Consider the following 14,275-nt stretch of genomic DNA (forward strand, 5'->3'; position numbering starts at 1 on the left):
TGACCTATTCCAGCAAAAACACTGAAGATTCAAAGCTTAGCCCACCTCCTTCCTAACAATGATCTGTGGCAGGTGGATGCAGTCCTCTTCAGCATACAGATCATTTAGCTTGGCTAGAACTGTTTACTGAGTTACAGAGGTATAAATAATTTAAGTTTCTAATGTTTGTCCCACCTGTTTGTAAGAGTTTATTGCGATGGACATTACAGAATCACATACCTCTGTTCATTCCAAAGCACTGTGCTCCTAGGAAGATATTCATCCTCCTACCCTTGCTTGCTCTGTCCATTTGCTACAGCTCTAGAAACAACTGACTACGTTGTTGAAGCCTGCTCTTATATATCTTATCCCTTCGCAGTCTTCCTTCCCCTTTGCAAGTTAAACCATCATTCTTTTCAAATGGCTTTGTACAGCACGGTGTTTTTCTGAGCGTTCTGCCCAACTGTGATACCCATAACTGGGCATCCAGCAGATTCATCAGTACTGTGTGCAGCTGATTATATTGCTCACCTTTCTTGCCAGGGTGTCGTGCTGCCAAATTCGTGTCCTGTCCCACATGCGCTGCCCTCTAAAACAAACTGACAAACGTAGAATACTGCAGAAATTTGGATCATTTGTTTAATACAAATACATTTTTTTTTTCACAACAATAAGCAGATACATTACTTTTGTTTCCCTTACTTTCTGTCTTTCAGTACACATTCCCCCACAAAAAACACACATTTTTTTTCTTTTGCAAAAGAGAGGGAGTCGAACAAGTAACACAAACTTGTAGTTCCAAATATTATACACAGTAAAATACTTTCATCATAAAGTCTCATCACATTATTAGAAATTAGAAGTGGTTTGTCTTGGTGATGGGGAACTTACTATTTCTTCCTACACAATAAAAATAAGCACTGCTTTCAATAAAGCAGTGTGTGAATGGCACAGTTGGACTCGTTGATCATCTTCGTAATGCTAGTGACAGTCAAAAATGGTATATCTATGCCAGGTTGAAATAAACTTCATAATGCTTGTATCTTAAGCCAAGAGAAGAAACGTGCATGTCCACAGATTAAAAGTATCTTGTTTAAATTTGAGCTCTCACACCAGATTACTTCCACCTACCTTCATTGCAGCTTCACTTAAACAGAATGCAGATTAGGCTCTTCTCAGTAATGGCAGCTTGGAGCAAGGTTCAGCCCTTGGAGGATTGTAGCCAAGCTAAATTCCACTGCTGGGGTGTTTGTTTGCCTGAGACGTACAGTGGCTACACAGGTAGCTTGATACTGATCTGTATTTGGTATTTCATTTGATTAAAAGCAAAACAACAAAAAAACCAGGATGCTGTTTTTGCAGCTTAGAAAGCTGCCCTTTTTGCGAGACAGAAAGCTCACTGGTTGGTAAGCAGCTGGCTAGCATCTGAATTCATGCACCACCATGACTCATGCAGACCTGCATCTAAGGCATGTTGCTGTGGGCAGCTCCTTGCCCTCTCAAAAGAGGTCTCACCCTGCTACAGAAACAAATTCCAACCCAGCATGAAATCCCTGAAAGCAGAAGGAAAAGGAAATGCATGGGCTAATACTGTAATGCTTAACAGAGTTTAAACACTGCATCAAAGCTGCTGTAATCTCTCTTGCTGCTGCACACTGCAGCAGCCAGTGTCTTTTTCTGCTGCTATTCCTGCTGGCCAATAAATATTTCAAAGGGAGAGGAGGAATTTCAACCAAAGCCTTCCTCCATTCTTACACTTAACTGTAAGCTCATTTGCACAAATACTTGAGTGCCAAATGGTGTTTCGAAGCTGTCAGTATAAAATGGCTTTGCAAGCTGTTCTGTTGCTGACTCTACAGCATGTTTAAAATAAATTAATTAAAAGGAGCAGTAATCTCATTGGATGGAAGAGATCTGCTTGCAGAAGCCTCAAGTATTTATTTGTCTTTAATTTGAATGTTATGCTTGTTCAAGAACAGAACAATGAATGAGTCTCTGGTAAGCTGTCAAAATATGGGGTACTTTCAATGGGGTGATGACAGTTCAGCAGGTTAAGGAACAAGCTGCCTGAAATAGCGAGGTCACTGCCTGTTAGATGACAGCAGCACATCATCCAGTACTTACATAACAATGCTTTTTTTTCTTGTCAACCAACTTTGCTGTGATTCATCGCGTTTAATTGTAGACATAATTCCAAATGTGCAGATGCATCTACTGATTTTAAGTGTCTGACTTGCTTCAGGTATCATGAGATTTACATTTTAGCACGTAGATACGCGCTATTAGAAAACCACCTTAAGCATGTGCAGTTATGAGGCAGTCCTTGGTACTTGTCATGGTTTCCTACAGACCTTGTAAAGTTTTCTCTGCAGTTGTAAACAGAAATTATTTGGGTACTCACTTATCTGATTTCAAGTGGCAGCTGTTAGAGTTTGTGCCCTGTCTAGCCAGATGGCACTTAGTCACAGCCAGACTACACAAGTGATTCTAAAAGAGGAATACAATGCTCTGAGAAGAATAAATTCTCACTAATACTGCCATTTCCTGTGGTCCCTGAGATGTAAGCCATTAAACACAGTCACAAAGGAACACCTAACAATGAATTTCAGTACAGTTTAGGCCCAGCACCCTTCCTATTTGGGAGAATGTGATGATTCTGTTATTTAACTGGAGATGTTTGAACTTGTAAAGAGGAAATTTACTATTAGAAACTGCAAGGCTTCTGTAGCAGACTAGTGCATGGCAAATACAGCTAATTCCTCTTGTGAATGAACCTGTGCTTTCTTACTTTCTTTATTCTGCTTCTTTATTTGCCCGTTTGCTTTTCTTGCTTAGCTAAATACCAAAAGAACTCAAACCTTTAAACATTACTTTTTAAATATATGTAAGTTCAAACTGTAGGCTTGTCTAAGCCAACACATAACTACTCCAAGTCAGTCCTTGCTGTCCTGTCCTGATGGCAAACATCACTGATATGAGAAGCAAATCACAAAATGTGTTCTTTATGCAGTTCAGCCTGTTAGACACAATATTACATCTACATTCATTTTACCTACTGCACCATTTAATGCTATCTGCACTTCATTCTTACATGAGAATGCTCAAAACATGAAATTAACAACTGAACTGTTGAATATCTAACATTTCAAGTTTACCTGTACAGAGAGAAACCAGTGGTTTATTTCTGCAGTCAGGAAGATAAAAACTAACTTTTCAGAACAGGGGAATAAGAGCTAACATTCCTTTAAGACACCTGCTTATACCCTTTCCTGTGTAGCTCTCTGTATCACGAATCTTACAAGCTTGAGATGAAAAATACTTTCCATCTTCCCGGTGTAATCCTTTCTCAGACCTCTGCCAATAGCAATTTCTATGGTTTTGCATGCATTTTTAATTTATAGTTTTGCCTCAAAACTTCATATATCCTATTTAGGAAAAAAAAAAAAATAAATTCACTCTTACAAAATAAAATAAACAGCTGAGCTGCCGCTCTAAATGCATGATCTACTATTTTTCTCCTTCCTGTTTTGCTGCTTTGCTGACAGCTGCAGTTACATATCTGTAGCCTATGGAGACATGAGTTCATACTGGCTGGAACTGCCTACTTGTCAAAAATTCAGGCATATTCAGAAACAGTGCTGCCCTTCAAATGTTTCACATATCCTCAGTTGACACAGCTGCCCAAACACGCAGGCTCCAATGGAGTCACACAAACATCTGTTACTTCATAGGGAGTGCACACTGCAGTACAGCTCTTCAGCTCTCCTAATGCATATCTCTTGTCTGGTACACTTTTGAAGTGCATCTTTAGGAAGGTAAATAGCAAATACAACTTTCAGTAGTAAACAGGTGAAAGGTTTGGTTTTGTTTCCTGTAAACAAAATGGTTATAGCAGATCTGTGTCTACTAGCCCAGCCATCCAATCTTCTTTTGTTAAAAAAAATAATAATAATCTCATCACATGAGTTTGGCATTGTCTGTTAAACCTGTTCTCTATTGCACTTTCTACACTTCCACTGTCACTACACTCGCTGACTAGTTGAGAAACTACTTCACAAATGGTCACATTCCATACAGTAACAAGTTGCTTTGCTGGATCCATTTTCCTCATGGGGATTTGTGTTTTGTGTTTTTACTCAAAAAATGCACAGTCCTTTCTACTCTCTTTCAGCATTTGTAGTGTAGAAAACACTATGCCTTATTCTGCAAGGAAGAAACAGTGCTGTCTCTGTCAAACTGGCATGACCTCAGATGTCATTTCTTCAGCTGCCAGCTGAGAGTTTGTACCTGTCTGTGCTACTGGCACCACCACGGCATCCTTGACATCCGAGCTGTGAGTGCACGAAGAGTTCTTCTCCTCCAGTTTTTTGGCCGTGTCTGGGCAGTTCTGAACAAAGATCACTCTGTTGTAGGCTTTCAGCCTGCGCCACAGCTGAACATAAACCTTACACTGCACGTACATGAAGACGAGGCCTCCTGTGAATCCGATGGCCACCACCACGAGTTTTGTCCAAAACGGCCATTCGAGGACACCTCGGAAACAAAACATGTATTACCACCTTTAGTGCACATCAAGTACTCAATGTCAGTGACATGTGTTAAAAGAAGCCAGTTGTAAGCACTCCCAAATACAAACATGCTCCTGTTCTCCATAGGTACAGGGACAGACAAGAACCTACACCCGCTTCTGATCTCTACAATTTGGCCAAATAAGACCAAATCATGATCACAAGAGAGGTTCTAATGCTTGATACAGCCATACCAAACAAACCCCAACCATTTTAGCCCCATATGTTTCCTTAACCAAAAATAAAAGTACCACAACCGAACCCACTGTACCCCCAGAAATACTATGCACATCTTCACCAACTGTTATTTGCATATAATCCTAGAAACATGGCAGTGTTACAGTATCTGGAAAGCCAACATTTACAATGTCCCAATTCTAGCTTTAGTCTGAAGCCAGAGTATAGTAAAAAAAACACAGTGGAAAGAACTCAATTTCTTGATCCAATGTTTTTGCCTACCTTTCTTTCTTACTATTCTGTTTGTACAACCCCCAGAATTCACCACTGTCAAAAGGAATTTCTGTTCCTGTGCAGTAAAACTTTACAGTTTTGGTTTTATCTGTTATTATTTTTGCCTTAATCTTTATCAGATCAATTACACTGAATAAACGGGAATCACACTGACACTTGCAGAAAAAAAAAAATTGAAGGATGCTGACACTAAAGAGCTAGAGACAAAAGCATTTGTCTTTGGATCTGATACGAAAAATGTTAACAGGATCTGCACTGACCTAAATGTGATCTTATGATTTTAACAGAATGAACTCCTGTTGCCTTAAGAACAGCCTTCCACTCATTAATTCATATCACTGCATCTGCTTTTGTCAGACATTCCGTAGCATAATGTAAAGGAACAGCTACTTTCCTTCCATTGCACACTGCCTCATCACATTAAAGATGTGCTCAGCACACTATACATGAGGGTTAAGACTTCTGTATCAGTGCTTCAGCTGTCAGTCTTTGAGCAGCCTGCCACACAGCAACAAAATGCTATGGAATACTGGAGGGAGGATTCAGCCTCTACTGCCATATCGCCAACATCCTCCTCTGACGTTGTGGGCCAGCATAATAAATCAGGAGGTAATACTTTTGGATCAGCCTTCATGTAATACCTCTACTTAATTAGTGTATTAACTGATGGCGTTGGCCAATTAATTTTTGAAATTTGCAGCAAAATGGAAGCATGCAAAGCCAATGTAAATCACTGTGTCTCGCTAATCACACACTCTCTTTAGTTCAACTTGACATGGAAAAATCTATTGAGGTTTGTTGAATTTGCTAATTAAATCTGTTTCTGGGAAAAATAGAATGACCAAAGCGCTATTTGCTAAGGTAGCATATCCAACTGTCAGTTTTTTCCTTTTGGGAAAAACATCTTTAATAAATGCTTTTAAAAAACACCATCTCCTTCCTGTTCTCATAACAATGAAAACAGCACGGTCTGCATCTAAGACCTGTCAGTGGCTTATGACATTTGGAACCAGCAAGCCATTGCTGCAGTGTTGAACACAAAATGCAGAAGATGAATAAACAGCTCAGCTTTCCTGTAGAGCCTGTTCCACGCTGCAGCAGTAAGGATGTGCTTGCTGGCTGCTTCTTACGTGCTAGCACAGGATGCATCGTCTTTTGCTTAAGCCAGAGCATGGCATAGTGAATTGCACACCTCTGCATTCCAAGATTGCCACATTTTCAAAGATTTGAGCTTTATTAGAAGAGACAAAGCTCAGCTAAGCCCAAGCCAGTTTCTTCAAGCAGAGCAAATTTATCTGAAACTCGATTCCCTAGCATTGGTGCCTTATTAGTTCTAGAATACTTAAGATATATACTTAAAATTGCCATTCCACAGACCAGTGACAGGTTTGCCAATTCAGAGGCTTATACTTTTATTTATTTGCATTTGTAAAGAGGAAAGTAAAGCTTAAATATTATTTGAGATGAACACTTGAACAAGGAATTTTAGACTTATGCAATATTAGCAATACTACTGCTGGTCGGGGCTGTAAGTTTTTCCCCTCCTCAACACAGTTAAAATTCTTTTCCTCCAGTGTTGTGTCTTTTCCCCAGCATTTCCACAGAAGCAGAGATGATGAAAGGAGAGAAAAGCAAACTGCACATCTCTCTCCCCGCTCATTACACACATTTGGGTCTGTAGAAATTCTTTTTTCCCTCCCAGCAAGCAAGTTCATGGGCAGGAGAGCTCTCTTCACCAACACTTGTTTTTGTGTGCTGTAACTAGCTCTCAGGCATCTCTTTGTTCATTTTTTAGTGTGGAGAATCATCCATAAACATCTGGCAAACACCGAGTTCCATCCATGTTGTGAATACTTTCTGAGCCTACCAAGATTCATTACTGCAATTCTCACACATTTTAATTCATACTGGCTGATCAGTTGTGTAAATTCAGCTCATCCAAAGCCCGTACTTCCCTCCTTTTGAACAAATGGGATGGTTGAGTTCTACTAGTAAGAACTACAAAGCCATTCCTAGTCCTGTCCTCAGGGCATTAGAAAAATGACGAACCAAGACTTTGAATCATGTATTTATCTGCTACTTGTTACTTATTTTTCTTGCATATCATCAGGAGTATCAAATATTTACCTAACAAGGCAGGCAAAAAACTCTGCCTGTTTTACTTTCCCTGTAACTAGAGAGTGCAGCACAGATCTTTGTCCCTCTACTGTCTAATTCTTAAAGTCAATTCAGAACAAAAAAAAAAAGAGAAGTTTTTAATCAACCTCCTCATATTTAAGACTGAATCTGAGATTGAACAGACTAAGACTTAAATCAAGTGTGGACTAGAAATAGAAAGCAGTAGATCACAATATAATCTCCACACACAAGGAAGTGCAGTCCAAACTGTAACCTATTTATGTTAAACATGCACTTTTAAGTGTAAATTCTACAACCAGCCTATTTCCTTTCTAAATACGTGATATATCTTTTATTTTAACTTCTCTGAATTTGTACACAGTGAATTAGAACGCGACTGACTGCCATGTGACCAAACTTCAGACTGAGGAACAGGAGAGTTCTGCCATCTCAGCGTGGCAGGCAGAAGAGTATTTGAGTGTCACTAGCAGGGGTAGCACTGCATGGGACATCCCAGAAAGGCAGGAGTGCTGAACTGGGAACGTGTCTTCACAAGGGTAAGTTACTGCTGCTCAGGCAAAGGGCTGTGTTTTGTAAATGTCTTCAATTGGAATCTTCCAACTAGAGGAAGAAGAGTACAGGCTAGCATCGTGACTCCTGTCAGACCTTGCAGGCCTCATAGTAAATGCTTCTCAGAAATTAAATCAGGTAGCTAATTCTCTTTTTTTTCTTTTTTCCCCTTGACATGTTCAATTCTATCAACTTACCTGAATGTTTCGGGGCAATAAATCAGTGTTCCGAGTTCTGAATTTCAGAATTCAAACTGTTATAAAACCTGTAAGCTAAAGCTAATGAAAGGAGCACTTTGTTTCTGCATAGTTAATCTGCTACAAAACACACCAGCTGAATAATCTATTAGTTCTACATTAACTAACTCCCCGGTGCACAGTAGGCACAATCAGGCTGAAGTCCTGTATGTAGCACCCAAAGGATTACTGGAAATTACTGATAATTAAGAATAATTTGTTTCTAAAGCACTTCCAATAATTTACCTCCCCGCTCTCTTCTCTCCCAGACTTTTTTCAATTTCTGAGGTTTTTTATTTTTATTTTTGAAACAGAATCACAGAAACTTGGGTTGGCAGGGACCTCTTCAGATCATCTGGTCCAACCTCCCTGCTCAAGCAGGGTCACCTAGAGAAGGTTGTCCTGAACATGTCCAGTTGGGTTTTCAGTATCTCCGTTGACGGAGACACCACAACTTCTCCTGTTAAACTGTTCCAGTGTCTTTGGCCACCACAGCAAACACAACTAGATTAATCCCAGGCTGCATGGGGCTGTGAGCAACCTGGTCTAAAGGGAGGTGTCCCTGCCTATTGCAGGGGGCTGGATGATGATAATAATAATAATGGTGATGATTATTATGTTTTTACAGGATACTGAGGTTCAGGTGGGTAATATATTCTTATTTTATGAACTGAGCTTGCACTCAGAGGTTTGATTTTGACTCATCTTTTTGTGTAAGCTTTTCTCATGAAGGGAGATTAACTTAAGAAGAAGCAGTAGGCTAGTTAAGCCGTCTCTAATGGTTACACTCAGCTGAGATCTCTGTGCAGGGGCATAACACAAGCTTTTAACACAGATGTGTTCATTACTTCTGCATTAAAGTGCCTGATGTAGCCACGTATCAGTGAGATGTTCCTTGAGAACAGAATGTGACTGGTTACGTAGCCACATTTCAAATCCAACCACTGCATTATCAACAAGATAGAAGATGAAAGACACTTACCATTATCATTGCCTTGTTTAATTTCCTCTGCAGTTCTATCAATTAAGACATACAATGACCAGACAACACAGGTAATTGCAATTACATGGAATGTGACTGAACAAACTATTTTCCTCCTCTCACTTGTCGTCATCTGTAGTTTTTCCCACTACAATTAAAAAAAAAAAAAGATAGAAAGAAAGAAAATTAGACTTGTGAAATATATGACAAGAAACTAATTAGGCCATGCTGCCTCTATAGACTTAACACAGTAAAATACAGAACAGTGATGTGTGCTCTGTCACCATAAAATTCATAATGATCTCATTTTCACAGATTCCTGGGAATGAAGAATGAGGAAGAAGAGTTCTGTTCTTTAGCTATTTGTGAATGACACCTCAAGCCGTTTTGTTGCAGTACAGCCACAACATGTTGCTAACAGACAAGTCAAAAGCTGAATGTTTATTTTGACTTTACCTGATCCACAGCTGAGAACAAAACATAAACGTTAGTTTGTAATATTCAAACCATTCTGAAATAGTCTCAGTTGCTTACAATTAGAGGAACGCAGTGGTGAAGCAGCCTTCCCATAAAATACAAACTTAAGAAGTGCAGCTCCACTGAGGAGTAAATGCTTGCCTTCTAAACCAGACAGAAGAATATGACATTTACTAGCAAAATGCCTTGATTCTGATGAACGATCTTGCAGCCCATAGCTGGAACACAGCAAGTGCAAAGTGTGATACAACAGTGCCACCCATCTCCCAGCCATGCAAACACTCACCTGGGCTGCAGCTGGCAAGCAGCACAAGAAGCTTTGGTTTGAGGAAGTAACAAACTTCCCAAATTGCTTATGGCCGCTGTTGGAAATGGCATCCTATGCTAAGTAGATCTTTAAGCTGAACCAAGTTGGCTGCTGATTTTTAAAGATAAGTCTGGAAAAACTGGAGGCATTAAAAAAGGCAATAAAACACAGAACCTCAGGTTCATGTAATTTGTGTTAGTAGCATACAGTGGTTAGAAAGGACTTTATCACTACAGTCATATCGTGTCTTAACAGAGTCCAGGTTACACAGTGTTTGACCTGCAGACTTTGACCATTGTTGCAATGAAAAATTCAACTCAAGCCTTGCAAGACGCTTTCTTTGCCACAGAAATAATTGTCTTCGTCCTTAAGGAAGAAAGGATTCTACTTCAACACTTCGTGTAGCTTTAGATGCTTTGTGGAAGTTCAGTGAAGAATACAAAGACAAATGAACTGGTAATTAAACAGATTCTTTCAGTCATCTCTTATACTAAGCTTCTGTTCTACTGGAGGGGAAATTCTATGCTGAAATTTCTATTGCCGTGCGTATCAGCAGCTCATGATAGCCTTTCTGTTCTCTGTAATACACTCAAAAGCCTTTGGGAGTTCATCTGAATGCAAAGTCAAATCTTTTCCATGCAGACTTTGAAAATTTAAAAAGAAGAATGTTGATCTCAATAATATAAATGTAAACATTTTGTAGGTGGAAAAATTTACAACAGGCCAAATAGTTTAAATAAAAAAAAAGACAGTTTTGTCAAGCTTGTGCTGAGATTTACAAAAAGGGGAGAGCAATACAGCAGAAATGGGCTAAAGCAGGCCTTTCTTGCTAACATCCCGTGATCACAGAATCATTAAGGTTGAAAAGACCGATAAGATAATCCAGTTCAACCATCAATCCATGCCTGTGACCACTCTAGACCATGTCACTCAGTGCCACATCTTCCCTTTTCTTCAACACTAACAGTGACAGTGACACCTCCCCGTGCAGCCCATTCCAGTGCCTCACCAATCTTACTGAGAAGAAATGTTTCTTAATAACTAACCTGAAACTCCCCTGGCACAACTTCAGGCCATCACCTCCTGTCTGATTGCTGTTACATGGGAAAGAGACCACCCCCACCTTGCTACATCCTCTTTTCAGGGAGTTGTAGACAGTGATAGTGCCTCACCTGAGCCTCCTCTGGATAAAACAATCCTAGCTCCCTCAGCCACTCCTCATGAGACTTGTGTTCCAGACCCTCTGCAGCTTTGCTGTCCTTCTCTGGATGTGCTCCAGGGCCTCAATGTCTCTCTTGTAGTGAGAGACACAAAACTGAATGCAACACTCGACATGTGGCTGCACAGCAAGTCTTGCTTCTTCTCTGGCCCCTTCTCCCACCAGAAAGTGTATGTGCGTCTGTTATAGCCATGTTACCACACCAGAAATAAGGTGGCTGAGAACAGAACAGTAGAGGCCACCGGGTGGTTACAGAGCTGGAACATCACACCCAAACAACTGCAATAAAAAAGAAGGGCACAGGGAGGATCTTGCTCACTGGAATGGATGCAAGGGGAATCTGAGCTCTTGGGAGCAGTTTACAGCTGCTCAGTGGCACTCAAGGCAATGCTGCTGCCTCAGCTCCAGCTGTAGTCCCAGTTGTCCTTCTACTCGAGTCACCGTGGTCTGAGCTTAGACAGGGAAGTCAAATTATAACATTCATCCAGTAGTCCTGGTGATCCCTGTGGTAGATGAGGTAATTTTGTTGTCCTAAACACATACTGTAGCTTGGATGAACAGTGAGCGTTGTGACTGCCGTCATTCTCTGCTAGATGTGTGATCTGCTAGCAATTTAAATGAGCAGTGTGCTATTTTAGGACTTTTGCAGTAGGCTTAAATCTAACATTTAAATGTTAATGTTAGCACAGACTTGTTTGGACAAAAGCAAAAACAGATGAAGTAAAAACTGCTTGCAAGTCCATAGCAAAGGCTTTGAAACAACAATATACTGGACAGGAAAAGCATCAAGTCCTTTTACTTGTGCTCTGTTGTCCAAGGCTCCACATACGCTAAAGCTGGATGGGTGCATTTGGCAGCTGCTGCCACATCGTAGGTATGCCTCCTTAACTCCCATTAGATTAAAGTTCTGTGGTACTTCCCAGCTTCCTCAATTCCCACAGCTACATGAAGCTGCATCACATTTTTGCTAATGACTGAAATAAGAGTGCCAGTGCAATTTCCTCGGAAGCATGTATCCCAGGGAAACTTGCACCGTGCTCTGCGAACCACTGGAGGGCGGTGGGAGACAACATACGTGCTGCAGAAGTTCCTACCAAGCCAGGGCAAAACAAGTGTCAAGGGAAACAAACTGGATTGCTTTGGCTGTCTGAAAACCAAACCGCTCTTCCCAGCCCGATCAGCACTTACAGCTGCTTCTAAAACACGCCATGCAATCGAGCCCGAGTTCTGTGCTTCACTGTCAAGAGGTCTGTAACAAGCTTGTGCCCTGCTGTACATTTCTACGTTGTGTTTTGCTCCTTACCAACCATCTTAATCAGAAATTTAGAGGAAGCAGTTGCTGGCTTCATAACTCACTCTTGCAATTAAAAACGAGTCCTCTGGGGGAGAGAGAGAAAAGATGTGAACAGCCTCGTACCCAAGGAACGTCTAAATCAGGCTCTGTCAAACCACTTCCCCTTCCTGTCACACAGCCTGAGAAAATCCCTGATGTTTGTTCTGAAGGACCCAATTTGCCACCCCACGTGACATTAATAAAACCTCCGTTAATCAATATGCAACAAACAGATTGGGATATTTTTTAATATCCTCTTCAGCCCGAGGGTCTGAAGATGCTGCTTCGTATCCGAGAAATACCAGTACAGCCTTTTGACTTACAGAGAGAAGCACATGCACAGTTTTAGTTCTCTCCTGCACACGGAGCTTTGTGTGACACAAAGCAGTGTCAGGATGCCCCCAGTGCAGGAACAACAGCTTTGCACAGTTCACACAACGCTGTTCCTGTTCCACAGAACTGCCCTCTGCAAGCTTTGCTGCCTGTATTCCTTTGCCCACTATCAGACTGCAGATTTACAATTCTGTGTCCTCGTGTCAGCTCCTGCTCGGGGTAACAATCCTTGGGCACCAAATTTTGTCTGCACAGACTTCCTGGGGCAATTCTCAATCTACTCCAGGTTTGCAGATTCATGTTTCAAAACAAAAGGTCCTTTTTTTCTGCAGAGGCTCATGACCAAAGATGCCAAAGTGAACGTGAAGTTAATGAGCTGCTTAGCCAGAGAATGAGTGCCTGGACTTTTGACTCCCAGGCATTTGCAGGAACCTTATTTTTAAATTACACGTGAGGAGGCTTCATAGAGAAATCTAGAGCAGGCATGGCATTCTTAATATCAAATATTCTTCCTGTTCTGACATATTTCTCTACAGCCATTATTTAGCAAAGAAATGACAATGGATACAATGCATACAGATTTCCTTCTGTTCTCACAGCCGAAGTCATGCAACATTTTCTAAAGAAAGTCTTCGGACCAACCTCAATCTTGAAATGATCATGCAAAATATAGGCTAATTTCGTTAGGGGCTGTCATAGAAACTGCATTTTGCACACAGGTTAGGAGTACTCAGAAAAGCACCTTTCTTTTCTCAAAATAGGCTGAAGGATCCAGGCTGTGTTTTTAAAAAAGCTCCCACGGTCTGGAGCAGCGTACAGAGCGGTGAGCTGAGCAGGGAAGAAATGTCAGCAGTGGGCACATGTCTGCAGCTTAGAGTTATTTATTGTCTGTGGGGAAGGGAGGGCTCTTTGGTGGCCTGTTGCAGTCCTAATTGGCTCAGGCTCACTGCTATCAAACGACAGCTGGAGGAAAGCAGCTCAACGGTAGTTTGCAGGAATGGGATTTGTGCAATGGGTGGAAGAGGAAGAAATAACAGTAATGAAAGACAACGGGGTTCCCCGCATCAGAGGAACGAGCCAGCCTCACGCAGATCTGAAGTATCGATCAGAGATGAGACTTTAATCGTTGTAATTTAAGGAAAAGCATTTTGGAGCACACTGTGCTATTTAAACAACGTGTGGTTACAGTCTGTACCCGAGGGACTGCATCTTAAAGAAGGAAAAAGCATGCCTCGCTGCATCCTGCTCCAAGTGGAGCACCTGTCATGCAAACAGCACGTAGCAAGTCTCCTGGCTGAAACTGAAAGGAATGGGCCATGAAACCTCCTTGTTCTGTTCCCCAAACATTTCCAGAGTGCGTTCAGAAAGAACTCAGTGAGTTCACTGAGACACAGAAAACACTTTTGCGATCGGCTATGTCAAAAGATGCATCCCAGAGAAAGAACTCCTGAAAGAACCAGAGTAAGAACCCTGCCACTAAGCACAAAAATAACAGAAATAAAAATGTTAACCCCCCCCCACCCAATGTCATCTGGTGTATTGTATGGCCATATCCATGCACAGCCCTACCTTGACCTAGTTAGCTCATTAGATTAACTGCTACAAATCCTCCTCTGGCAAACGTGCCTCAAGTTTACATAAGATCTATTTCTGTCCCCCACGTGACACTACACAAACCCAGC

General features: G+C 41.2%; 1 protein-coding gene across 2 annotated transcripts in view; it reads right to left on the reverse strand.

The window, feature by feature from the left end:
- Positions 1-604: 604 nt before the first annotated feature.
- MARCHF1 (membrane associated ring-CH-type finger 1) overlaps positions 605-14,275 on the reverse strand; it is a 208,633-nt gene continuing 194,962 nt past the window's right edge. For both annotated transcript variants that reach the window (XM_042870385.1, XM_042870386.1), the window contains exons 7-8: positions 8,925-9,072; positions 605-4,512 (exon numbers count right to left, since the gene is read on the reverse strand). In XM_042870385.1, the coding sequence (XP_042726319.1) occupies positions 4,211-4,512; positions 8,925-9,072 (450 nt within the window). In that variant the 3' untranslated portion in view covers positions 605-4,210. The remainder of the gene's footprint in view (positions 4,513-8,924; positions 9,073-14,275) is intronic.

This window comes from Lagopus leucura, unplaced genomic scaffold (assembly GCF_019238085.1).
Source record: "Lagopus leucura isolate 7727_CA_CO unplaced genomic scaffold, USGS_WTPT01 Super-Scaffold_100004, whole genome shotgun sequence".
In the NCBI taxonomy this organism is placed as follows: Eukaryota; Metazoa; Chordata; class Aves; order Galliformes; family Phasianidae; genus Lagopus; species Lagopus leucura.